Genomic DNA, 27,361 nt, shown 5'->3' on the forward strand with positions numbered 1-27,361 from the left:
AAAGATAGGCTTGCAACGTCTCTTCTGTGGGAGAGCGGTTGCAGGAAAGAGAAAAGGGCATCCCCCACTAACCCACGAAGTCTATTTTGTACTTTGTCAAGGCAGGATAGGCTGTTTTTAGCAGCTCCTGGCCAAATATGGCAGCAGTATTCCATCCTTGGACGTACTTGGCTTTTATATAGATAGAGAATTGCATTAGTAGTGAGATATCTTCTGGAGCGTTAGAAGGATCCCACCATCTTTCCAGCGACATTGGCAACAGCCTTGATGTACGTGTTCCATTTCAGATCAGGAGTGAAGGTCAAGCCCAAAAGCTTGTCAAAACATGGGGCTTCTCCTAGACGAGAGCCATCCACTTCAATTGATGCCAGATGGGGATCAGAGCATTGATGATGTAAAGATAGGAGTTTGGCTTTAGATGCATTAAAGGTAGCCAGCCACATCTTCCCCCACTGAACCACGCGCTCAAGATCAGAGGAGAAAGAATCAGAGAGAGCTTTGTCATTTACAGCCTTTGATGTATTGCCGTAGATAGTCGTGTCATCAGCATAGATGTCAATGAATGATTTAAGTATGTGTTTTGGGAGGTCATTGATGTAGATCAGGAAGAGAGTTGGGCCCAGGATGGACCCTTGAGAGACTTCAGCATTAATACTCTGAGCCTCTGATTTTTGTCCATCAACCACTACTCTTATGAGCCTATCAGAGAGAAATGATTTAATGATAGAGAGAACATTTCCAGTTATACCGTAGCTGGAAATTTTGTGAAGTAGGTCTTTATGTCATACCTTGTCGAAGGCCTTTGGTATGTCAAGAGCAATTGCCCTAGAAATGAAGCCTTTGTCAAGAGATGCATTAATCCTATGATATATAATTGTTAGCACATCTGCGATAGATCTTGCAGAACGGAAACCATATTGCATGTCACTAAGAAGGTTATTTCTGCTGAGGTGGTTGACTATTTCTCTATTTAATATGGATTCCAGCAACTTACTCATGACACACAGGAGACTTATTGGTCTGTACTGAGAAGGAGATGACTTTTCACCTGAATTCTTAAATACAGGGCATACTGATGAGGTTTTCCAGGGTGTTGAAAAGCACTTCTCCTTAAGGCAATGCTTAAACAGTTTCGTAAGTATGGGAGCAAGTTCTGGTTGAAGATTTTTTAACGCTATAATTGGGATGCCGTCAGGGCCAGTTGCTTTACTGGAATCTAGGTTCTTGATTAACTTGGTGACCTCATGCACAGATATTTGTATGTCACCTAGTGTGTTCTGTGTTATAGGAGGAAATATGGGGAGTTGATGGCCTTTGTCGCATAGGGTAGAATTAGCTGCAAAGTTCTTGGCAAATAGTTTGGCCTTGTCTGAAGCTTACACCCGGGTCGTTTAATTGTTATGTTCTATTTCTTGTCATAAATAATTTTACCAAGAATTCTTCAGAAGTTTTGTTATAGGTTTCAACTATAGCTGATGGCACTTAAATCATCTCATTTTTTAATAAATAATTTTATCAAGAATTCTTCAGAAGTTTTGGTTTCGGTTTCAATAATGGCTGAAGAAATTCAAGTTATATATATTTTTATTTTTATTTTTTATTTCGGCTTGGATTCCAGCTAATGAACCCAAGTTATTTGGATATATATTTTTTTTATTTTTGAAATCGCAACTTTGTAATATATAAAAATCGATAGAACATTAACTCTTTAATAATATATACAAAATCTGCAAGAATTAAAATATCATATTTAAGCGTACTTTACAACCGGGCTTTACCGGCTGTTTGTGCTAGAGCGTCTCTATTTACACTAAACATCTACAGAATGACAACATCAATATATCACATATGAATGAGTGGAATTTCCACAGATCCCGCTAGTAAAATATGAATAATGGAAGTAACATTTAATAATTAGAAAAAATGGGAAGCCTGTTCTTAAGTTCTGTTTAAAACTGGACATTTTGGAAGATTAGAATATAAATCATCTAAATCAGGGTTGCTAACTCATTCATTCCATTGACCAGATCATGTTATAATGATGGGTTGTCAGCTGGACAGGATAAAAAAATTCGGAGGACTTACAAATCAACCTAAATATTTAAAATCATAATGAAAATAATCATTGAGAAATCAGAAAAACAAAAGAAAATCTAAAAATTAAAAAACACCGAACAAAAATTAGTTTTCGTCAAGGAACGGCAAAATATTTCAAAGTGAAAAAAAAAAAATCAACAAATGTGAAATGGATGAAATTATGACGTGCATGTTTGAAAGTATTATTGAAAATTGAACCAGAATAGAACCGCGCACACACAAACAAAATAGCAGTGCAAACATATACACTCATATTACTTTATTGATCAGACTGATGTTCTCATCTTGAGTTTTATTAGTACAATATATTGGTCAGATCGTCCTTGAACCTTCATCAGGCATGTCGATCGTTGTTTGGAAAAGAAAGGAGAAAAGTTATTAGCTCCAAAGATATTTTCGTATTTCTGTGAGTCAGTGTCCATTTTTTGGTCATTGTTTTGAATCTGTAAGAAAAAAATTGGTTGACAAAGGGGAGGCAATTCTAATAAAGATCGACAGGCGATTATCTCCCTTCCATCTCCAAATTTTTAAGCGTGTACAATGTTTTTTCTACAATTAGAGACTTCCAAATGCTACTAATTTCTAGGCTTGATCTGCTTGGTAATTTTTCTTTTTTTAACATATGTGCTGCTTCCTTGAGTCGACTGACTTGCATCTCTGTCAATTATTTTGACCTTGTTCCACAAAGGGAAGCGTGTTCCTTTTTCTTTCGTACGTGATCAGTTAGTCTCGACTTTTTGACATCTCCCCATTTATATTAACAGATGAATATAGTTAAATTGAGAAGTGTTGACAGATCTGCATATTCACATTTAATCACAAGTGTTAAATATACATAAAAATAATTTATATTAACAGATGAATATAGTTAAATTGAGAAGTGTTGACAGATCTGCATATTCACATTTAATCACAAGTGTTAAATATACATAAAAATAATTTATATTAACAGATGAATATAGTAGTCAAAAACTGTTATTCATTCAGTTGCATCATTGTTGGAATCATTTGTTTATGAATACGTAGCAATAGTGTTAAGCTATCATTGATCAAAGAATTAATGTGGAATTTGGTGATTTTTATTAATCGAGAGTGTCTCAATATTTAGGTTCAAACTTGTTGATGCTAAAAGCAAGATTTCATCAAGATCGTTTTCAATCAATTTTATTCTCAGTTTGCTTCAGTTTGGAAAAAAGTTGCTTCACATTGATGAGTATTTCCAAACAAAGATGCCATTCTTTCTTTTTTTGTATGGGTTAGTAATTTGAAATACCTTCCACCTGAAAAAATATATTTAGTGTAAAAGCAATTAATGAAACATCTTTGGAATTAAATTTTAATCTTAATAGATCGTCACACTGCATTTCTGTCAATTCCATTTGAAAACATTTCAATACTGTTTCCACCTCCACATCAAATGATTTAGCAAACAGAAGTCAACAAAACCTGATCCAAATTCGTTTTGTAAATCTTGGATTACACTTATAAATGGTTCAGAATTTTCTGGTGTTCTTGTTTGGAATGCTGGAAAATGAGTATAATTTTTATTTCTATGTTGATGTTCCCACAAGTTTTTTTTAAAGGTAACAATATGATTATACATCCTATTTATAATCTGAGTTTTACCTTAAAGTAGTAAATTTAAATGATTCAAATGAGTTACTATATCCATAATGAATGCTGAAGTTGTGAGCGAATCAGGATCTCGAAAATATGAACTATTCATACGTTTACTTTCAAGAAATATTGTTACCTCTTTATATAAGGCACGTACTCGTTTTAACATCGATTCTTGGCTAAGCCAGCATACATCACCGAAATATGCAAGGTTACCATATTCTGCCTCAATATCAAACAAAAAATGTTTAAATTATCAATAATTGAATCCACAAGATAGAATCATATTCAGTTTTCACCCATAACGTTTTTAAGTTTCAAGGGCTTTGAAAACAATAGCTCTTGATAGATAATGCAACGAATCTTTATAAGTTCATAGGCTTTCCATATCTGATTGTAGTTGCGTAACTAATCCCCCTTTTTCCTACCATTGCTGAAGCAGCATCAGTTGTGATTCCAATAAGCTTCAAGAAATCAAATTTCATTTCTGTCATCATTTTTAACAAAGCTTCAAAAATAATTGCCCCAATCATGGCTCCCTTCATGGAAATTAACTGAATAAACTCTTCAAAAATATGAAAAGAAGAAGTCATTCCTTGTACAAAGACAGCAAGTTGTGCAGTGTCACTTAAGTCTTTGCTTTCGTCGACTGCAACGTAAAAATATTGCAATTCACTGCAGGTGTATATTATTTGATTTTTGGCATCTGCTGATATTTTTTCAATGTGTCGCATGACCGTCCTTGAAGAAAGGCTGATAGTTTCAAATAAAGACATGTTTTCTGAATAAACAATATCAAAAACTGCCAGTAAACATTCTTTAAACAAATTAGCATCTGTAAATGGTTTCATTTTTTTTTTTTTTGTGTGTGTTTTTTAGCAATGTGTTTTAAAACTTCATAACTGGCAATTACGTTTGCCATATTTTCAGTTTTTCTGGTTATAAAAAAAAGAAGTTTGTTTTAATATTGAAGCTTTAATGACTCATCTTTATCTTTCCTCGATTGTATAGAGTAAATAACAAGGGGAAGTAATGGCGGTTGCTGTTGGAGGAATAAAATAGAGAGCCGAAAGCTGTCGCCGATCTGTTGATCAAACTGGCTCTTAGTTATTGTTTTATGTTTAGTTTTTAAATTTTTAAGCAGAAGTAGAGTGTTTTGTGGTAATAATATTTAAATTCGGTTGGATGGAACATGACAGCAGGCTTTTTGTTGAATTGGAAAGTTTTATGTTGAAAATAAATAATAAGGCTCACAGGCCGGACAAATTGCCGACCTTTGATCTAAATATTTAAAAATTATTTTTTAGGATTTTTTTTTTTTTTTAATTTTTTTTACAATTCAGTAGATTATAATGAATTCTTTTCTTTTTTTTTCAAAACAATAATATTGAATTTACTTGCATTGTTTATTGACAAATTCACAATAAAAATAGAATAAATATTACTTCAGCAGATATAATGTTAAAATTTCAGATTTCATAAATTGAAATAGGGATGCAACATGTGCAAAAAATATTTCATATATTTTTCGAAAACTGCATTTTAAATATGAATTAATTAAAAATGATCATTAATTGATTTTTGCTAGATTTAATGAAGACATGTATACCTGCGTGATAAAAAATGATCACTACATAAAAACATTGTTTTACGACATCAATAATTTAAACATGATTTTAGTCTCGCATATTCATTATTTTTGTCCACTGAAAATTATTTTATTTAAACCATTATCATTTGATTTTAGGCTTTTTTTTTTTTTTTTTTTTTTTTGAATGGTGCAAAAGTTATGATATTAAATTGCATTGGGTTACATATGGTGAGAAATCTATGGTGCACTTTTGAGGTACTTAATGGTCAGTAATTTAGAAAATGAGTCCCCTACCCTCCATGAAATATATTTTGAAAAATCTAATAATAAGAAAAAGTAATCCCCCACCCTGCACCTACATGTGTAATAAAATCATGTAAAACTGAATTTTGCTGAGGAAAACGAAAATGCCAACACACAAATTTTTCCAGTATACACACAAATGAAATGCTAATGAGGTAGTATTGGAAAGTGCTGAAACCAATTTTTTTTTTTTCTTTTACAGTACTCTTTCCGTGATATTTTCAGCACTAAATATGAATTGCCTTCAATACGTTTCCAGACTTTTTTTCATATCGGCACTTTGATAGTATACACATGAAACTATAGTCCCCTTCGAAGTAATCTCCACTGGTGCAATGCATTTGTTGTAACATTCCAACAAATTATGGAAGTCTTTTTGTGGGAGTGTATCAGTGACCCTCATCACAGCCTCTTTCATCTCCTCAATTTTCTCATGACAACAGCCTAAGGTTTTCCTTAAGCTTAGGAAATAACCGAAAGTCACAGATAGCAAGGTCTGGACTATAGGGAGGGTGAGGAACTTTCTTGATGCCCATCTTGGTCAAATAGTCTGTGACAAAGATGGAGTTGTGGGCTGGTGCACTGTCCTGGTGAAAATACCACTGATCCGATTCGAAAAGTGCTCACCTCTTCCGACAGAATCTCTTTCTGAACTCTTTTAAAACCTCAGCATAGTATTCCTTGTTGACTGTCTGTCCAGTGGGGACCCAGTGCATGTAGATCATGCCTGTGCTGTCAAAAAAAGGGATAATCATAAGTTTCTGGGTGGTTTTGCTCTGTCTGGCCTTCTTGGGTTATGGAGAGCTAGTATGCTTCTACTGAGAACTCTGTTGGTCTCTGGGGCATAGCAGTAGATCCAGCTTTCATTGCAGGTCACCAGATTATCAAGAATGGCATATCGTTCTTCTGAAGTGTCCTCACATCCAGATTGCATTTTTGAAATTCACCAGCTGTGACAATCAGGCTTTAGTAGGGTGTATTTCAGTTCTTGCTGTAGCTGTTCATTTGAACCTGAAATCATAAAAATTGGTCAGTCATCTCATAAGATGTATAACAATAACATACTGAATTTTCAAATGTGCAACAATTTTAAATGTTTGTACAAAAAGTAAAGTCTTGGAACTTATTAAAAGCACCCCATACATGTTATTTTTAGATGTATGAAAGTATTTTTTTTTTAAAGGTAAAGAGGTTGTCTCTTTTGGCTAGTTTGTTCAAATTTTACAAATTTTAAATATCATTTTCAACTGTAAGCAATCCAGATCGAATGATTTCATTTGAGATGGATCAAACATCTTTATAAGAAACTCTGTCATTCTGTCTGTCACACTTAATTCTGAAATAGTACTCCCATCACTAAATGCTCAGATTGAACGGGCGTATTTTATAATTTTTTTTTTCTTTGTTGTTGAACGCGAAAGAAGACAGCTTTTCCTTTTTGTGTTCATATATTTATTAAAAGCGAAAACTCTTGGAGCATTTTGCAGCAATTGTTGCAGAGTTAATTGCAGGAACTGCACAAGATTTTGCCGCTTCTTATTTGTCTTGCGTACTCTTGTAATTATGCTTTTTATATTCACAACTTCAGCATCCGCAGCTGTGGTTTCGTAGCACAATTGGAATTGAGCAATATATATTCGTAGTTCAATCAACGGCAAACGCAGCAGGACGGAAATACTAGCAACATCAAAGATGATGATGTTGCTTCCTCATTAAATTTGAATATATCAGTGCACACTTTTCACTGCGTGCCCCTGTGTGTGTGTCCTTCCCTATGTATCTGTGTTTATCATATTTCTGTATGCGTATGCCAGGCATATCTTTCCGTATATGCTCTTGTTGCACGCTTTACTGTTTGACTTGTGTAATATTTTTGTGCAAATTTTGGTTCTGCACTTGCATTTCTCTGCAATGTGAATGCATGTGTGCACATGTTTATCTGCATTTCCATATATTTATGTATTGTTTCTATTTGTATATTGTGTATAAGTAGATATATTTTTGCATATCTGTGTTGTATACATATGTACATATCTATATATATGTGTGTGTGTGTGTGTGTGTGCTGTATATATATATTTGTACAAATGTTAATATATATGTAGTCTGTGTATATATATATATATATATATATATATATATGCATGTAGATTTGTTGTGTGTTCGTATGTATACATGTTTATATACGACGGTCATTCCAAAAGTAAAGCCTCCTATTTTTTAACTCTAAAAGTTGCAGAACTACAAAGATGCAACTGGTACCATTAAAACGGGTGATGTTTTCTGCTCCAGAATTTATTTATCTACATAGTCACTACGATTCTTGATGTAGTTTTGCTAGAAAGTCAATGATGCATCTGTGCTTCTGATGCACGCCCATGACAAGGGTTGCTTTTTTTGAAGTCTTACACCACCAATATCTACGGCAGAGAAATTAAACTTTCAGGTCACAAATGCATAAGTTCAGTCATCATAACAATGTGAAGTGCAATCCTCTCTGATCCATTCGGGTGGAATAAAAAATAGGAGGTATTACTTTTATGACACCCTCATATATGTACATCTGTAATATAAATCTCACCTGTCTGTTTAAATGCATGTATGTATGTATGTCTCACAAAAACTTTCGACAGGGGCGACGGATTTTCAGAGATTGGTATCACTTTGAAGTTCGACCCTTCAGACGACAAATATTGAAAAATCGGCTAAAAACATTAATTCCTTCACCCTAAACTGTGCAGTTTTCTACAGGGAGGTGTAGCAAAAAATCATTCTTCTACGACAATTTAGCCAAACACGCATGCGTAAAAAAACGTTCTTTCTTGAATTAGTTTAAATATAAAAAAAATTACCTAATTTCGCTCACGCTGTCGTAGACCAGTCGTTATAGTAGTAACGTTGTTATCTTAAGATTGCCCGTTCGAGCCGAGATATTAGATTTTTTTTTTTTTTCAATTTTTAAAGTTTTAATATTGAAACAGGGTTATTTATACCATTTTTTTTGTTCTTTTTTTATTTTATTTTTCCATCACGTTTGCTTTATTTTGTTTGGTTTTTTTTTAAAGAAATTTTAACATTGTTCGCTTATTCTTTATTTTGCATCACGTTCGCTGTTTTTTTTTTTAATATTTAACAGGGTTATTACGTTCGCTTATTTATTTTGTTTTTATTTACCCCCACACACACACACACACACATCACCAAACCCGGGCAACGCCAGGTACCTCCGCTAGTATATATATATATATATATATATATATATATATATATATATATAGGAGGTTTTATTTTAGTTTACTAAGTTCTCAGAAATCGAAAGGCCTCTTTGCTGGAGTTAACCCTTAATCTCTATACGAGATTAATAGATATTTGAATATTCCATAAGAATTCTCCTTTACCTCCCAAACGCTGAATGAGGAAAGAAGTTGGAAGCATAATTTTCCTCTCCGCAATTGTACCGTTTAAATCTATATGTACATTTTTGTGGCTATGCTGAGTATATGTGAAAAATGGTTAAAATAAATCAAATAAAATTAAACATGACGTATTTGCTGTTCTTTTGAATATGAATATATCTCGTTGCAAAGTATAAAAAAAAACATAAGAATAGTTTATAATTTTGTAGAAGAATGAAGAAATACAGTTTAAATGTCAACACTTTTTATTTTCTTATGTATTCAATGTTCTTCGGAAAGCAAGTACTTTAATGGAATGTACTCTGACGAACTCCTAGCACTTATAACCCCTTTCCTACTCAACATGACAAGCAGCAAAATCCCACCTCTCTACTGTAGAGGTTCTAGATGCTGGAAAGCTTTCTACTCTTATAATTTCCTCCCTTGGACTCTTTCTTTTAAAAATTGTATTCACACGCCACTTGGATGTAAGACCAAACAAAATAGCAGCGCATGCTTGGGACCATGTTATCGTGAAATGAGCAAGATGTTGGTTTACATTACATTTAAACTTTTGCGTGTCAGTATAGTCAGGGAAGCAGGCAGCAGGAAGGAAATTCTAAAGTTTAGCTGTCCAAGGGAAGGAACTATTAGAGTAGAACTTTTCTGGCATTTAAGGACCTCTACAATGAAGGGGTGTGATTTAGTTGCTTAGCTGGTTTGTCGGGGGTATGTACGTTGAGGGGGGAACAAATGCAATGAGTTCATCAGAGCACATTCCATTAAAATACTTGTAAAACAGGCGCAGACATGCGATGATGGGACAGAGGTCGGAGCTTAGTTGACAATGCAGGATCTATTAGATTGAAAACTTTTCTTTTGATCCTGTCCAAGAGGGAGAGTCTAACGGTAGATGCACCAGCCCAGATGTGGCAACAGTACTCCATGCATGGGTGATGGCTTTGTAGAGGTATAAGATACTTCCGAGTAGTCTTCTAGCACGATAGAAGGGACTTATCTTTTTTGCAGCAGCTTTCACAATAACCGCAATGTACTTGTTCCATTTCATATTGCCCGTGAATGTTAAGCCAAGGAGTTTGAAGGAAGAATTCTCAGGCACGGTGTTCTTTTTCATCGATATCGGTGGTTGAGAAGGCTTCTTGTAATTGTTAAAGGAGAGCAGCTTAGTCATAGTCGCGTTAAATCCTACCATCCATTTATGGCCCCATTCCATTACAGTCTGGGGGCCATTTTCTAAGAATTCTGTCATTAACTTGAATTTATGTACATCCGTTTTTCCCTCGTACATGTTATAGAACATTGTATCAGTGGCAAATATACCTATCGCGGACACAATATTATCAGGGATGTCGTTAATGATTATCAGGAATAATAGTGGTCCAAAAATCGACCTCTAAAGCACTCTCGCATTAATCTTACTGGTAGACTTTGGAATCCCTCCTTGGTTTTTGCTTCCCTGACTGTACTAACATGCATAAATGTAAATGTAAACAAATATCTCGCTACTCAACTCCCTACGTAGTGCCCCAGTGGACATGGTCCCTATTATTTTCAAATGTTTGGAGGGAATGAAACTAAAAAGAAAACAAAAGGAAAACATTATTGTTTTATTTTCTGCCATGCTTTGAATACCAAAAGAAAAGGAAACAATGAATATTTTTACATATGTTTTTTTAAGAAATGGATCTATTATGCTTCCCTTGTTTTAGTAGTCCTTTTTAATATTTATCTCTTTTATGTTGGACGTATTGGACATTCATTTTTTTTCTTTTTATGTAACTCTGTCTTTATATTTTCTTTTTTCAACTTGTAAATAATCTATGTAAACAGACCAAGTTCTCCTATAGAACTTCATCTCAGATAATGCTTTAAATTTGTTTAAACTGGTTTCAAGTGGGGGTTAATTTTTGCTATTTATCCTAATGTTTGTCTAAAAGAGAACATAGATTTTGTTTTGTGGTTCATGTTTAGAATGAAATCTTTGTGCAAGGAAAGCTGTATGTAAATAATAAACTCACCCTAAGAGAAAAATCGATCAATATCTATTACAAAGTGGAACAATAAAATCGTCACTCTAGAAAAGATGAGATGATTCTATTTCCGTTTGATGAAAACCGGTTTTCTATTTTTGTTGGAGACCATCTACTAGTTAGCCAGTTGTATACAAATCCCAAGAGCGATAGAAGCCTTGTATCATGTCTGAAAGTGACACAATGTTCAATGAGTGAGATCGGAGATGTGCCGCTGTACAACTCATGTTCTCTACTGATTCAAGTTATGACAAAAGGACCATTGCCAGCACCCTGAAAATGCATCACTGGATTATCACAAATAACAGGGGCGTGCTCAGGGTAATGAAAACAACGTTTCTGGCCACGGTTATGGTCTTTGGTGTGGTTTCAAGTGAGGGCCACATCATGCCACCTCACATCTTCAAAGTCAGCTTGAAAGTAAACACCAAAGTGTACCTGGATGTGCCGAAGAGTGTGGTGATCCACTGGTGCAATCAGGTGGCCGTTGGCAGACCCTGGATATGGCAGCAGTCCAAAAAGACGCAGGCTTGGCTTCAGAAGGAGTGCTACCTGAGGATGCCAAGTTCAAATACAGTTTATTTCACAAAAACATTTTCACCGCATCCGACCTTGTGTCTAACCTGAAAAAGAGGTAAATAAAATAAGGTGTCATTATTATTGTTATTTTTACTAGTATATGTTATAGGTGTGCTAATGAACAATAACTTGTGATGATTTCTTAACATAAGCTATCCCCCCCCCAAAAAAAAGTCATGACAACCGAATAGATATTATCCCCCCCACTCCAGTATGAAGATAAAGCCTGGGAGAGTAGTATCATGACGACCACAGACATTACACCCCTGCCTCTTACTGAATTAAGCATTAAAAGATAGTGTAACTAATTTAACTAATTGGTATTTTTTTTGCTTCAAACAGATACAAAATCTCTAAAACTAATTATGTTATTGAATAAAGAATACCATTCTTTATTTGAACGGAAATTATATTCCATACAATTATTCCTATACAAATAAATGAATAAAAAAAGTAGTGTAATAGTATAGTTGTTATTAATGATGTGAGCTGAATTTTAAGTCATTAATAAAAATAATCTTCATCTCAACAATAAATCAGAAATCAAACACATCAAAAAATGTAAGAAATTCTTCTTGCTAGCAACTGGTTTTGTTCAAGTCAAATGCAAAATGGCTTCAAACAAGCAAACTTTCTAACTAGTCTATTTATTATCAGAAAAAAAAAACTTCAACAAGCTAAATCGTATGGAGATTAATGATATAGTTGAGGACAAAATGATAAAAAGCTAGTCCGAATCTAATAGCAATTAGTTAGATTTCTGTTTGGGTTTGACTTTCAAAATCCATCCAGATAACTTTATATGTTAAATATATAAATTGCTGTTAAAGCAAAGACAAAAGGAAATATCTTGGCACATAATTGATGTATTTTAAAAATTCATTACTTGCTCAAAGATGCCAATAAATATGTTACCTTTAACAGTGCTGTTCAAGAGATATCTGAACACCAGTTTGATCCTGACAATTAGCTTGTTCTTCGTCTTGCATGCAATGTTTCATTTTAATATTATCAAATTCTCAATGTTAGACCATAATAGCATGGCATCTGAAAATTTTTTATCTGATTTTAAGTGAAGATTACTTCCTTTTTATTCTTGCACCATATTCTTTACATAGAATGAATGTATTTTGCTTTGGTTTCTTCCTGAAGATACTTATACTGGTTAGGAATACTGCTAACATGGATATATTTTTAATTATTGATATAAACAGAAGCATGAGCTTGCGTCTTTAGTAAAAAATAAAATTTTGACATTTCTCTATTTTGGTTATCAGATAACCAATGGCTTTAACGCTTTTAACAGGGGAAAAACGTCATATGTTGGCCAATAATTGATGTATTCTCAAAATTATAAAGTCCATCTCATTGTAGATCTTTTGTAAAATATAGAAACCATCTTGATTCTCTACCACTGCCTCCACTTAGTTTGTCCTTCATGCTGCGTGTGGTATGTTTGGTGTTATACTTTACTATGTCTCACACAATAGTACATGCGTTGCAATCGAGTAAGTTGTTGGGATAGATATTGGAGTTGGTGAAGTCGAGCAAGTTCTCGGTCACTTCTAGGTTTTCCTAGAGGTGTGACATGAAGGCAAGTCCTGCTATGCTATTTATGTCCTTACTTGCACTAGGTGATTTCAGTGGACAGTGAATCGACTACATCCCTTTTCAAATTTGTGGTGTGTCATGATGTGGCCTTCATTTGAAGTACACGCAAAAATCACCACTGTTTGAGGAAACTTGTCTTCATTACACATGGGATTTTATGTTGACTCTAGATTAGCCGCTTGTCGCCCTGCATATTATGCATCCCTGACTTGACTATAATTTTGTTTTTCATGGAAATTACTCCAGACAAGGCATGAAACCACTAAAAAAAAAATACTACTTCAAGGACAAAAACTAGCTAACAATAAGTGTTATATGAATCCAACCTAGAAAACAGTAATTTTTCCCCCTTTATCAGAAACATTGCTCATAGAACACGAGTATCAAAAGGCAAAATAAAGGAAGCAAGAATTATAAGACTCCTGAAAGTAAACCAAAGGTCCACTTTCTACTCTCTTCTACCTTGATGAGAAGTTTATTGGCTTTAATAAGGCAGTTCTCTTGAGATTTGGAGTGAATAGTTGTTTTTTTTTGCAACTCCTGTTTGGGGAGTAGCAGAGATTCTCATTTGGCACTTTTTTCATGATGTCTATCTTTTTTTGCCAAGGTCTGCATTTGCTTGTTTGAATCTTGCTGCATATTTTTCTTTTTTTTTTTTCATCTTTTGTGAGGACACAATCAGAATGCTTGCTATGATCCTCCATGCTAGCATAATCTCAGTTGCAATTCTTCAGCTCATAGCATTCAATGTATTCAAGGAGCACTAAGTTGTGCTACTAAGATTTCTGAATCTTTTAATCATGAAATACACAGGTTTTGGTCACAATGTTTTCTATAGGAAGCTTGACTCAACATGTTTTTGGAAAGTTGAGTCATTCCAGAATACTTCCTTATGGATTACATATCCTCTGAATTTCTTCAGATAAGCCTTTCATATATTTTGACATACTTTGCTGATTTCTTTCTGTAATATCCTTGTATTTTTGATCCAGATTTCTAAGAGCTTATATCATGCTATGCAAATAGTATTTTGAGAATTGTCAGGTGTCTCTAAGGTTGTCTATCTCCTCTTGATATGTATTAATGTTACTACATAATGCATTTGCTTGATATTGTAGGTAATGAACGATTATTTTCTTGATATTTATTCAGTTGGTGGAAGATGAAATTGAACTATTGTCCACTGAAGGTTGGCTTTTGATGTACAGATGGCCTGAATCCCTAATCGGTGTGAGTTATAAACACATCTAGAAAGCATAGATTTTTATTATGCCCCTTTTTTATGGTGGATTGTATTAATAAACAGATGGAGTTCATATGGTTCAGCAATGCTTGAACATCTTCCTTATAAAGTATGATGAGTATGTATGTGTCATACATATATCATAGTCACATGGCTTTAGTGATAGAGATCTTAATGTTATTTCTTTGAGGTATTTCATGGTGATCTAATAGCCAAACATTCTTTCTGTTGATAGATCAAATGCCATCCAGAAGTAGGTTGGTTCTACACATAAAAACCAGCATCTGCATCAGATTATCTACTGAGATACAGGTGTGTTTCCTCCAGTGAAGGTGCTATACCACAATTAGTCTCATCAGTAGGGTTATGACAACAGCATATTCTTCTCATTGTTTTACTATCGGGTATGTATCCGACACAGACACACTTAATCAATTGAGAACCACATCACTCTACATAAAAAAAACATAAGATATCAATGGATATATACCTGAGAATCAAAACAAGGAAAAGAATATGCTGTTGCCATAGCCCTACTCATCAGTTGGTACCTTCATAAATAGATTTATTACGTCTAGACTAGTGGCTTCCAACCTTTTTTACATGGTGGGACACTATTGCGTTTATTTAAATTTTCGCTGCACACCTATCATAAAATGTGAATATTCTCTACTCATAAAACCTTTTTGCAATAAAATAAAAAAAATACAAAGATTATACAAGGGAAATTTTTATTTACATAAATCAACATTTTGTATTTAATATCTGGTATAAAATAATGATGAATGTCAGTGAGACAGTTGTGCCTGGTGCTTTTTAACTACTGCTGCAATACACGGACAAATGTGAGAGAAACACACTCTTAACTCTTTTTCAATATTTTAAAGTCTTTCCCATTTTTATTTTTATTGTTGTTTAGGTAAGACATTCCCAGTTCACATAGGTATGAAGTGTTACGTTATGTGTGCATATTCCATAACGACGTACATAATGAATAGTGGGGTTTCTGTATATTCATGTACGTGTAAATTGCATGTATGTATATACATTGTATCATTTAGTTGATCTTCTAGTGTGTATATTTTAACATTTATGCAACACTTCTAACAGGAAACGATTGACATGGACGCATCAAAACAGTTGCAGACAAACAGTTCTTTCTAACAGATGTAAATAACACAACGCATACCTGAATTATTACAAACATTTATTTTCAATATTTCAGCTGACATCTTCAAAGATTATGACATCTTTACATCTTGGCTGCCTGAGGAAACGCCGCTCCCTGCGTCATGGAGAGACCAACTCCCTCCTTGAGTCGTCCGTTCTCTCTGATGTCCAGCTAACAACTGACTAGAATCTCCCCAAATCTACATCTCATTACATGTCTCAGACCAACAGCTGATGTAACCTCAATCTAGTTATTTGTTTATGCAAACCAAAAAAATCATGTTAACATTTATTTTCTATTTTCACATTCCTTTGTAGCGATATTATTATTTGCTGTCAATCATTTTTTTCCTAATGTAATTATTTATTTTTCTAATCATAACAATTGATCCAGCGACCCACTTTTGCTCAAATCAATTAATAATAATAACAACAATAATGTTTTGACCCTTGCCCTGCCGTCCACCTTTAACACAGATACTACGCTATGATCACAGCCAAAGGTTCACATAGGTATGAAGTTGAGAATTGCAGTAAAATTTCGATGGCTTTTTTATTTAGAGTTGGAATATAGCGGTGTGGTCACGATTAAAAAAAAATTAAATGGCACAGTGGTTGGGAACCATTAGTCTAGACTCACCATTTGGTTAGAATAAATGGGGACATGGATATCTTAATGATGGGGTCTTGTGTGTGACTATGTTGATTATATCCATCAGGAAGCAGCTCAATGAACCTCAACCACTGATAATGAGCCTTAATGAAATAATATCTTTATAAATTTTAAAGAGGCCATAGAAGTGTTATAGCTTGTAATACTGTACTCGCTTTCTGTATTTGTAGGTGATCTGTGATTCTTGTTTTGACTGAAGATTTGTGACAACTTCTTATCTGTCTTAAGAATCGAATGCTTTTAACTTACACTGGTCACTAAATCCTGTTAGGTTTCCTTCTTGAAATTATGTTGAGTATTAAATATTATGAATTTGAGTTTGCTTTTCTTATTTTTGAGCTTGGGGTTTTTGTTTATTCATTTGTTTTGTACTCTTAAGTTAATCCATTTGACTGTTTAGTCATATATATATATTTTCTTGAAAAAGGATTTCGGCCTCAACAGAAAGATGTTCAACAAAATGTTTAACCATAAAATTTACCAAAAACTATTAATATTAAACTATAAAAAGAAAGATACTAGAATTTAAGCAAAAAATATTTTATTTCAACTCAATCAGATGTGCCTTATGCACTAATAAAAATGCAATTGGCATTTTGTTGAACTTTTTAAGATTTTAAATATTTATAAATTTTCTCATAAAATGAATATAAAACATTAGAAGAACAATGCAAAATTATCCAATTATATCAATAAATATTAGTAAATTGTGTAAATAAATCTTGAAAAAAATGATTATTTAGTAAATTGATTTTAATTTATTGTTCATTTAAAAAAATATTCAAATATTTAAAATCACTTAATTGTCAGCACATTTTTTCATTATCAAAAAAGATTATTGGATTATTTTTAATTTGCAAAATAAAAACCGGCAATGAAAAAATCGTAAATCAGCAAAAATTAATAAATTGTTTCATTATAAAAAAAATATTTATATACTACAGATATAATCTATGTTTAATTAATTTTAATCAAGTAAAACAAATGTTTTCTTATCAATAGCATTGAAATAAAACAATCGTTTTTATTATGATAAAATGTAATGAATTCGCTGATTCTGGATGTTTTAACTGTACTTCTATCTTTCCAAATTAAAATTAATCTAATAAATGTATTATTATGACAAACTTTATTGATAATTTAGTGACTTTAGATTTTTCTTATGATTTAAAAATTTGTCTTCTAATGTTTTTTATGCAATTCATTTTATTTCTTCTGTCAAAAAAATTATAATCAATATAATAATCGTTTTTTATAATGAGAAAATTTATAAATATTTAAAATCTTAAAAAGTTCAACAAAATGCCAATTGCATTTTTATTAGTGCATAAGGCACATCTGATTGAGTTGAAATAAAATATTTTTTGCTTAAATTCTAGTATCTTTCTTTTTATAGTTTAATATTAATAGTTTTTGGTAAATTTTATGGTTAAACATTTTGTTGAACATCTTTCTGTTGAGGCCGAAATCCTTTTTCAAGAAAATACCTAACTTTTTAAAATTCTATTCATCAACAACATAAGCAACAATAAAAATAATAGAATTATATTTATTAATTAATAGAACATGCTAATGATCACAGGAAAAGTATTACATAAAAAAAAATTTACAGAAATTTTTTTAAAATTCTGAATTTAAGTGATTCATAAAAGTGCTATCGTTCGCCTGCAGGGATACAGTTATAGCCCCATACCACGCTGATTGGGAGGTTAGCACTCAAGTTTTTGCTATTTCGATTGGATATATGGTCTGATTTTTCTCAATTATTTGTTTCTTTTATATTTTTCCAAAGAAATGCCAATATTGATGGACGACATTTTGGAATGAAAATTAAAATTATATGAAATATTGGTGTCACTGATAATATTTCACTTGTTATTATTCTAAATAATGCAAGTAAAATGCCCAAATCGGCTTTCATAAAAGTGAAGAATATCTGGTTTTACAATGAAATTTCTGCAAAAAAAATTTATTGAAATATATAATTTCGGAATTAATTCATTGAGGATCGTAATTTTAAAATAAAAATCTATTTGTTTGAACACACACATATTCCATTGCAGTAGAAAACATTCTAGTGGCTTTTTCAAAATGCTCAGTATTTTGTTGACAATATTTGCGAATTGAAGAGTCAGTTTTGAGATAAATTTTGAATTGCTTGAGTGTAAATAAAATTGTTGTTTTTTTAACTCTAGTATCTTCCTTTTTAGAGTGTAATATTGATCAATAGTTTTCAGTAAAATAATTTTCCTGTTAAAATTTTATAGTACATTTATCTCTTGAAGCAGAAATCTTGTCTCCAGTTTAGTTATGATTCATAACAGTGCTATTGTTCGCCTGCAGAGTTACAGTTACAGCCCCATGCCATGCCTAGGTGATGGTTGAATTTTAAAAGCGAAAACCACCACTATTTATTTCTATTGAATGTATGACCTTGTTTTTATCAAATGTTTGCTTCCTTTATATTTTTTCAAAAAAAATGCCAACAATATTGGACATTTTGGAAGGAAAATTGACATTACTAGAAAAGTTAGTGTCACTGACAATATTCCACTTATTATTATTTCTAACAATGCAAGTATAATGCCCAAAATCGACTCTATTCAAAGTGTGCAGAATAGCTGTTTTTACTTTGAAATTTGTTCCAAAAATATTTTGTTTTTTTGTACTGAAATTCATAATTTCAGCATTAATTCGCCGAGGATTATAATTTTCAAACATAAATCTATTTATTTGAACACACAAATATTTCATTGCAGTAGGAAACGTTCTAGTGACATTTTCCAAGTGCTCAGTATTTTGCTGACATTTGATACAATGTTTGAGCACTGAAGCATCAGTTTTGAGCAAACTTTTAAATTGCTGTCGACCATCAGTAGGATGAAGTTGAATAACTAATCTCTGTGGTATTCCAGCAATCTGCAAGGTTTGGAACCCACAGCCAACTTTAAAGGTGCAATTACATTCACTATCTTGTAGTCTTTGGCAGTTTTGTTTGTGTATTCTAAGACATTTCATCACTTTACTTTCTTCAAAAGTGAATAATTGTTTGGCACTGTCAGGGCACTTGTTTATCAAAGATTCCCAAAATGCAATAGCACATTCTTGTTGGCCACTATTAAAAACGCCTCCGATTGATTCTCTAAGATCAGCAACACTGTGAGTGCCAGGGACAAGCAATCTTTTTAATTGCTGAATTGGCAAATCAATGTTTGGAATGCTTTTAATGATGTTAGACAACAAAGGAAGGTGGTAAATTGTCTGAACAATACTGTTAGCAAAACAAGCATTTCTTTCATTGATCAATTTGAGGTCCAAATTATTTTGAGAAATTGAATTGTCTATTTTCAGCCATTTTCTATTTGGACTATTATGTTTTTGCTTCAAATCATGATCTATAACGATTGTTTTTTTTCGTTTATAAGTCTGTTTGTACAATGACAAACTTTGAGGCTTAACAGAACAAGGAGGAAGCGGTGGCAAATCAACCCTGTCTCTTTTGGCCCTCAATCTATTATATTCAGTCCATGCACTTTTGTTACACATGGTCAATTTATGAGGGTCAAGGTCGATCAAATAGACATTGCACAGCTTTCTAGCACGTGACAAAGCTACATAGGCCATTCCATCTGAAAAGACATCAGATCCCAAGTCAACAATGATACCATCGACTGAAATACCTTGGGTTTTGTGGACAGTTAAAGCATAGCTGAGTGACAAAGGTATTTGAGATCTAGTCACAAAGAGGCCACGAGAAAGTTCATAGTCAGCTTGCACAAATTCAACATTGACTGCATGATCCATATGATCAAATTTTACAGTCACAGCAACAACTTTGCCATCTTTCATTTGTATTTCAGTGACTGTACCCATTGTACCATTGCAAAGTCCTTTTTCGATATCAATATTCCGACGCAACATGCATCTAGCACCAATTCCAATTTTAAGCACAGTTTCAAGTCCAGCTGTGTCAGAAATCTTTTTAAGTTTAGAAGTTTTTGGTGTCTGTTTTGATTTTTTTTTTTGTTACGGTTTTTTGTCTTAAGTTGGAATCAGTTGCTGAAATTTCAATGATATGAATATTATTTTTTTTCAACATTTTATAATTCACTTCCTCAGCAGATTCATTTGTGGGTACAATGCAAATAATATGCATTTTCTTTTGCAAATTTTGCAAAAGATCAGTAACTTGATCAATATTTGCTTTTTGTTTAGGATTGATTCGATGCCTTTTCAAGATCTCAATATCCTGATCAGTTGGTGACCCAAGTCTAATTCTGTTAAGAATATTAACAAAGTTTTCATTGTCATCTTTTTGTCGCATATTTATGGTCAATTCATCATAATCGAAATATGACCACAAATTTATACCAGCAATTCCCAAATTTGATTTTCTAGCATCTTGAATAGATATTTTGGAAAATACAGGTTTTTCATTAACAGGTGGAAGCTGGAATAAATCACCAAATGCAACAATTGACATGTTTGCAAATGGATACACTTGTTTCCTAATATCACCAAAAACATCTTGCAAACGTTGGTGAATAAATGCTAATTGCAAGTGACTAACCATGCTTATTTCATCAATAATGAATAATCTCACATATCCAAGCATGGTTCTCAAACTTTTTATTTTATCCTTTGATAATGGTTCATATTTAGGTGTAGAACCATGCTGCACATTTAGTTGAAAGACTCTATGGCATGTAGATCCTTTCAAAATGTAAGCACTGACACCAGTAGGAGCACAAATAACTACACTGGGTCCATTGATGGCAGGATATGTGAGAGTAATTTTATCTGCCAGTGCATTGATCAGAAAAGATTTGCCCACACCCCCAAAACCACTAATAAATTTGAGAATTTGTGGACAATCGTCACAATTGCACCTGTGAATAGGGTTTTCCTCATTCCAATGAAGATTTTGTTGCTCAAGTTTGGAAATAATTTCATTATAAATTTCTTTTTGAATGAAATTCAATTTTTGCTCATTTTCTAAAACTTGAGCTTCAGTGACATGTCTGATTTGAGGCATATTTAAATCAGCTTCATTTTTATCTGCCTCTTTAGCCATATTAGGATCGCAATCAATTTGATCATCATCAGCGTTATTTTCATTTGCATAATTTTTAGATTTTTGCTCTATTTTTTTGCTTATTTCAATAGCATCTTTAATTTTTTTCTTAATACTTTCATAATTTGTCATTTCAGACAAATATGGAGCATTTTGATAAAATGATTGCTCATATGATTTACAGCCATCAAGTAAATCAATTTCTTCTTGGTGCCAAGGTTTGAACAGCATCAACAAATTGTGATAATATCGTTCTTTTGTTTCAGAAGTCAATCTCACATTTGGCGTCTTTATAGCTTTTTCTTTCACTTTTTTTAAAAAGCCATGATTATTTCGCAGCTTCAATGAAACTTTCTCATCATCATTTGTGGAAGCATTCATTGTTCTTTCATAGTTTCTCGCAACATAGTACAAACTTTTATTTTCCATAGAATCAGGTCTATTCGGGTACCATGTTTCAACCATATTGCCATAATACAAATCTGTAGAATCAGGCTGCATTTGATCCAATTCTTCTTGTGGCAAAAATCTGCGGGTTCTATATTCAGGTATATCAGCACCGACCCACATTACAGTTGCAGAAGCTCCAAACAAGTGATGTCCCAACAGCTTATCAGCAACTTCATAAGCTCCTGAATCTCTTTTGGACAATGTATAAAGACCAGCGCTTTTGCATTTACCATAAAATGATTTTGATTGGTCCAATGACCACACACCTTCAGTCTCAGATGTTTCATATTTAGTCTGATAGCTGGTGATGTAATGGTTCAGAATCATTGAATTGTCAGAAATGTACTGCAAGTCAATATTAGACTCCCACATCATCAAAATAACTGGGTTGTAAGCATTAATGTACTGCTCTTGTGAGCTTCTATTCAAATTATACAATTTTTTAATTTTTTTGCCACATTTATGTGACCTAACACTTTCTTCAATTGTGTTAAATTTGAAATTTCCAGCAGATTTAGGAAATCCATAGCGACAAATTGTGTAAAATTTATTTCTGACAAATTTTTTACGGTAACATGATCCACCACAAGTGTGTCTTTGCACTTTATTCACCAAATAGGCTAATTTAGGTGATTTAAAATGGTTGGGAAGTTGACAAGTAATAATAGATTCAATGAAAGTTTGGACTATTTTGTGTGAATCTTTGTCAGTCTCATCAAAAATAGGAGCATCTTTGCAGTACACTTTCATGTGTACATGAGGAGTGCCTCTGTTTTGATACTCTAATCGCCAAAAATAATGGGCAACTTCAGTCAGAGGGCCGTTTTTGTCAAGTATGACAATCTTCAAAAATGATGTGAATCTATGATAAAAATGTTCACTGACTGCCACAATATCATCATTATTTATTTGTCCAAATTTTTTAGTTGTATTATTCAACTTTTCAAGAAATTCGTGCAAATCTTTGAGGATATATTCATTGCAAGACAGTGTCAAAAAGAAAGTGGGTACTCCATAACACTCATCAAAAGCTTGCAAATCCGTGTATTTTCGAGCCCAAAATTCCTTAGATCCTCGCATATTTGCCATCATCATCGACAAATTGCCTTCCAGTTGCTTATCATTATTTGTCAATCTTTTTTTCAGTTCAGCAACTGTTATTTTTGGCATTTTTGCTGTTTTCATTATAGCATAAATACCAGCATCAATGGCTCGTTTATCAGCTTTATCGGCAGAAAACATCAAATATTGAATATTTCTTCTGAATCTAGGATCACAATGGTTCAATCGATTTCTGATGTACATGTATGGTTTTACTTTGCCATATGGACGTTCATTTGAAAACATTCCAAATCTACCTCTTGTGAACAAATCAGGAAAACAAAACAATTCCAATAATGGGTCATTGTCAGTTAGTAATACTCCTTCAACTCTTTTTTGCCTGAAAATCGTCAAATCCTTTTCAGGTGGCAACATTGGTTGCATTTCAATGAGCGTGTGATGCTCATATGAAATCTGAGCCCCAGTCTGAGTCAGAAAATGATCCATTTTCAGACTATCATTTCGCCCAGTGCATGTGACAATTTCATCCAAGTTGGCATTTCGATCAATTTTAATGTCATTGTACAAGATATTGTGGTTTTTCAACCAATCCAAAGCTTTGAGAACTTTATCCATATTAACCAATGAGCGCCAAATAATATTTTTTTTGTTTGGCAATGTATCAACTATAATTTCAAGTAATTTATGATCATTGTTTGGCAATGTATTCATAGCATGGTTGATAGTTGTTTCCATTGGCATTGGCAAATGACTAGCTATTCCTCTGATAGCTGGGATCAACTGGCTTTGCAGTCCTTTAAACTTGTATGGCACCAATTTAATTATATTCATAAAGCATTTGGCTCTTTGAATAAGAAGACTTTCATACATATTCAAAATGGAGATTTCAGGTGGGATGTGATCAACTTGAAGACCATTAATCGATGCCAAATTTGGTACTTTTTTGTATGTTATCATATCCGATTGACATTTTTTGCATACAATACATGGTAATGTGTAATTTGCTTTAATAATGTTAAGTATTGTTTGAGATTTTATTTTATCCCAGTTGTCCCATTCATGCAATTCTGAATCTTTTTTGCGCATTTTGCAAATGTCACAATGATTTATTTTAAAATCATAAATTGCCTTTTGAAATTTTTTAAACAAATTGGCATATTTTGTTGTTACATAAACCTCAGTGTGAAATTCATTTTCATTTGAAAAGGATTCATTGTAAAGGTCAGAAATAGTAGCATCTCTGCTAACCTGGTAAATTAACTCAGTATATAATGACCAGTCACCTTCAAGTATTGCGATGTCATATTTGTTAAGCCATGTTCCAATCGACAATAATCGATATACTTTTCTGATCACTGTTCTCAGGTGTTGCGAGTGTGGTGACAAGAGTTTCAGCAGGGCCAGCTTGTCCGTGCAATCACTTTGGCCACAGCAATAAATTCTATCAGAATGCATACCTTTGCAACTTTGAAAACTATCAAATCAGACAAATTGTTATGCAATCTTTTAGCATATTCCAATTTCTGAGCTGAGTCTGGACAGCCATCTTCGATTCTACACAGACGAGTCATTGATATTCTGTAGTCACTGTTATTAATTTGATTTTCATTGTTTTCATTTATGGGGACTTCAAATGTGTTTAATTCACTGCAATCACATTCTTGGCAATGCATAAATTTAAAATTGTGTCTTGACAACTGAGCCAATGGCACATATTCATATTTGCTTTTATCGCAAAGAAAGTGCTCATTGGTGAAGCAGTGGAACAAATTATTGCCCCAATAAGTCTGCAGACCGTCATTGTTGGCTTTTTCTACATAAGAGTGGATGCATCTGAAGTACTTCTTCAATTGGTTGATCATGAAGTTTCTCATGCCAACTCCTTCAATATATTTCTTGTTGACAGTGCTGAATGCACTTTTATTAGCCAATCTGCGTTCCTGTAGGTCTGTTATATTCTCTTTGACAATATTTTTGTATGACATAATCATTTTCCGCATTATAATCATTTTTTGCATTAATTCATTATAACATCTTCGTCGTTTTTTAATTTGTCTCATATTTCTAATCAGAATGTGTCGATGAAAATTAGCATCTTTGCTTGACATTTCGAATTTGCAAGTAAATTTAGATGCTGTTTTTCTATGTTTATTTTTATATTTGCTATAATATGCTTTTGCACAAATTTTTTCTCTATTTTTTTTATAATATTGGGCCATTTTCGCATGCATTTTTTCTCTATTTTTATTGAAATATTTTTTATTTGACTCTTTTTGCTTTTTTTTATAAGTATCATTATTTACCGCCTTGAGTTTTTTTTTATAATTCTGAACTCTTTGTTTTATTTTATCTTTATTTTTTCTATAATATTCAGCTTTTCTAGCTTTTTCAGCAATTTTATCATATACTTTTTTATTGCCATCATTTGCATTGGTGTACTCCATTTCATTTTGCTTATCAATAGGTCCTGGGTTAATTTCGACTCCACCAATGATCAGAAGCATCAGAATAATAGATCTGTTTTTATGCATAATGTAGCATTTATTGTGATAACGAGGCTTACATTCGAAATGAATTATGCAATTTTTAATTGTGAAATATAATTTCTATTTCATAAAAGATATATTTTAATTAAATTTTATCTTGTTCACAGTGAAAATAGAAAAAATATAATCACATATTACATTTTTATAATTATGAACATAAATACAATTTTAATGACTTTGCAATGCAATATAGTTGGCAAAAATATGTCAATTATGTGCAAATTGAACAAGAAACGAGTCAGAAAATGTATAAAAATGGTCAAACAAGTGGTAGGAGTGACAAGCCTTATGCAGTGTCTTGACAAGCTTGAGTTGTCTTTTCCTGTTCTGAGTGCCCTCACTCTCAGAAAGTCTGTTCTTGGCGATATTCTTCCTCTCTTTCACTTGCTTTCTCCTTGCTCATATCTCTCTCTGTTTGTTCCTGAACAATCTATCACTCAGGCTTTCTTTTACTTTGACTCGATCCTTCCTTTTCCATTACAATCTTTTATATTCCCTCCTGCGTCACTCTCTTTCTCTCTAATTAACAGTCTGAGTCTCTAATTGTCACTTTGTAGTCTCAAGTCTCGGATGATCTGAATGAGCAATATAAAAAAAATAAAATAATTAAATAAAGGTCAACAATGAATAGTAGAGAGAACTGAGAAGTATTGAGAGTACTATTGAGAAGAAGAAGAATCGGTCAGGGAGGTGGAAAATAGGGGCAGTGAAAGGGGGGTGGGAACATGACGAAGTGAAAAAGTGGAGGAATAGTGACGTTGAGGTAGGGGAATGGGGAGAGTGATAAATAGATTGTAGAAAATGAGGGGGGGGCGAATGTATAGTAAGGGTGTGCAGTAGGTGCAGTAGTAATATATACATACATGTGTGAAAGGAGAATAAAGATAAATAAAAGAAATGACCCCCAGAATAATATAATACCCTATAAATTTGTCATTTTAATCTAACTCAGCCTATCATCAAAGAAAATGACAAAGATGGCTTTATTTGCTAAATCGTTTTAAAAACTTGACTGTTTATTTCGTTTCTTAGAGTCTTCCAATTTATTTATCGTCTGCTAATGCGTTATTAATCGGTGATTTTTTGGTGGGCGTTGTTGAGCAAGAATAAAAATATGAGATTTAAACTGTTGGGGCATTTTTGACAACTTCTGTGCCCTTGGGGGCGAAATGGGAAGTTTAGAAAACATTTTTTTTTACTATGTAAATCTATATAATGATTATTGTCGTAATATTACTTCTTGTTAATTTTGTACTTAGGTAAAAATGTGCTTCTGCATTTATGTTACCGTTGTTACACGAGTATTTGTTACACCCTTATAGTAAAAATGTTGGTGATCATGCACTTATTGTACCTATTTACTATGCCTCCCCACGGGACAGAGTTAGACACCAGGGTCGTTTTTTAACGCGGAGAAAAGGTACAAAAATAAAAATTGTCTCAGTCGTGACAGATTTCTCCTCCACCGAAAGAGAACATGAAATGGAAGTGCAGCATCTGAAGAACAGATGCACTAATTGTAACACACTATTATTTTCTTAATAATGAGGTTAGGACATTACGTCGTCGCCGGCAAACTTGCGAAGAAACGATAAGAAATATCGAAAGACAAAAACTGGCTGTAACATATTCTTGCATTATTTACAAAAAGTTGTAAATAATGCAAGAAAATGTTACAGCCAGTTACAAAATTAAAAATGATAATAATATATTCATAATATATTCTTGACAGGCCACAAAATCACCGCAATACCACATTTACTCCGGGGAGGGGGGGTCCTACGTAAGTCCCAGGAATTTGTATAAACGAAGTTTAACCAATTACGCATAACTATAAAAGAAAGTAAGAATTTTATTGACACAGCATTTGTAAACAAACAACAAAAAAGTTGTAAATAA

At 33.0% G+C, this 27,361-nt stretch overlaps 2 protein-coding genes across 3 annotated transcripts in view; one reads left to right on the plus strand and one right to left on the minus strand.

Annotated features, from left to right (window-relative positions):
* Positions 1 to 27,361, plus strand: part of LOC145277605 (TOX high mobility group box family member 3-like) — a 730,818-nt gene that overhangs the window by 316,719 nt on the left and 386,738 nt on the right. The gene's annotated exons all lie outside the window — the stretch shown is intronic.
* On the minus strand, positions 4,080 to 4,490 carry LOC145278146 (general transcription factor II-I repeat domain-containing protein 2-like). Its single transcript, XM_080130427.1, has one exon. It carries the CDS (start codon positions 4,488 to 4,490, stop codon positions 4,080 to 4,082), a length of 411 nt encoding a protein of 136 aa, XP_079986553.1.

This window comes from Euprymna scolopes, chromosome 6, assembly GCF_053919585.1.
Source record: "Euprymna scolopes isolate OS-2025 chromosome 6, ASM5391958v1, whole genome shotgun sequence".
In the NCBI taxonomy this organism is placed as follows: Eukaryota; Metazoa; Mollusca; class Cephalopoda; order Sepiida; family Sepiolidae; genus Euprymna; species Euprymna scolopes.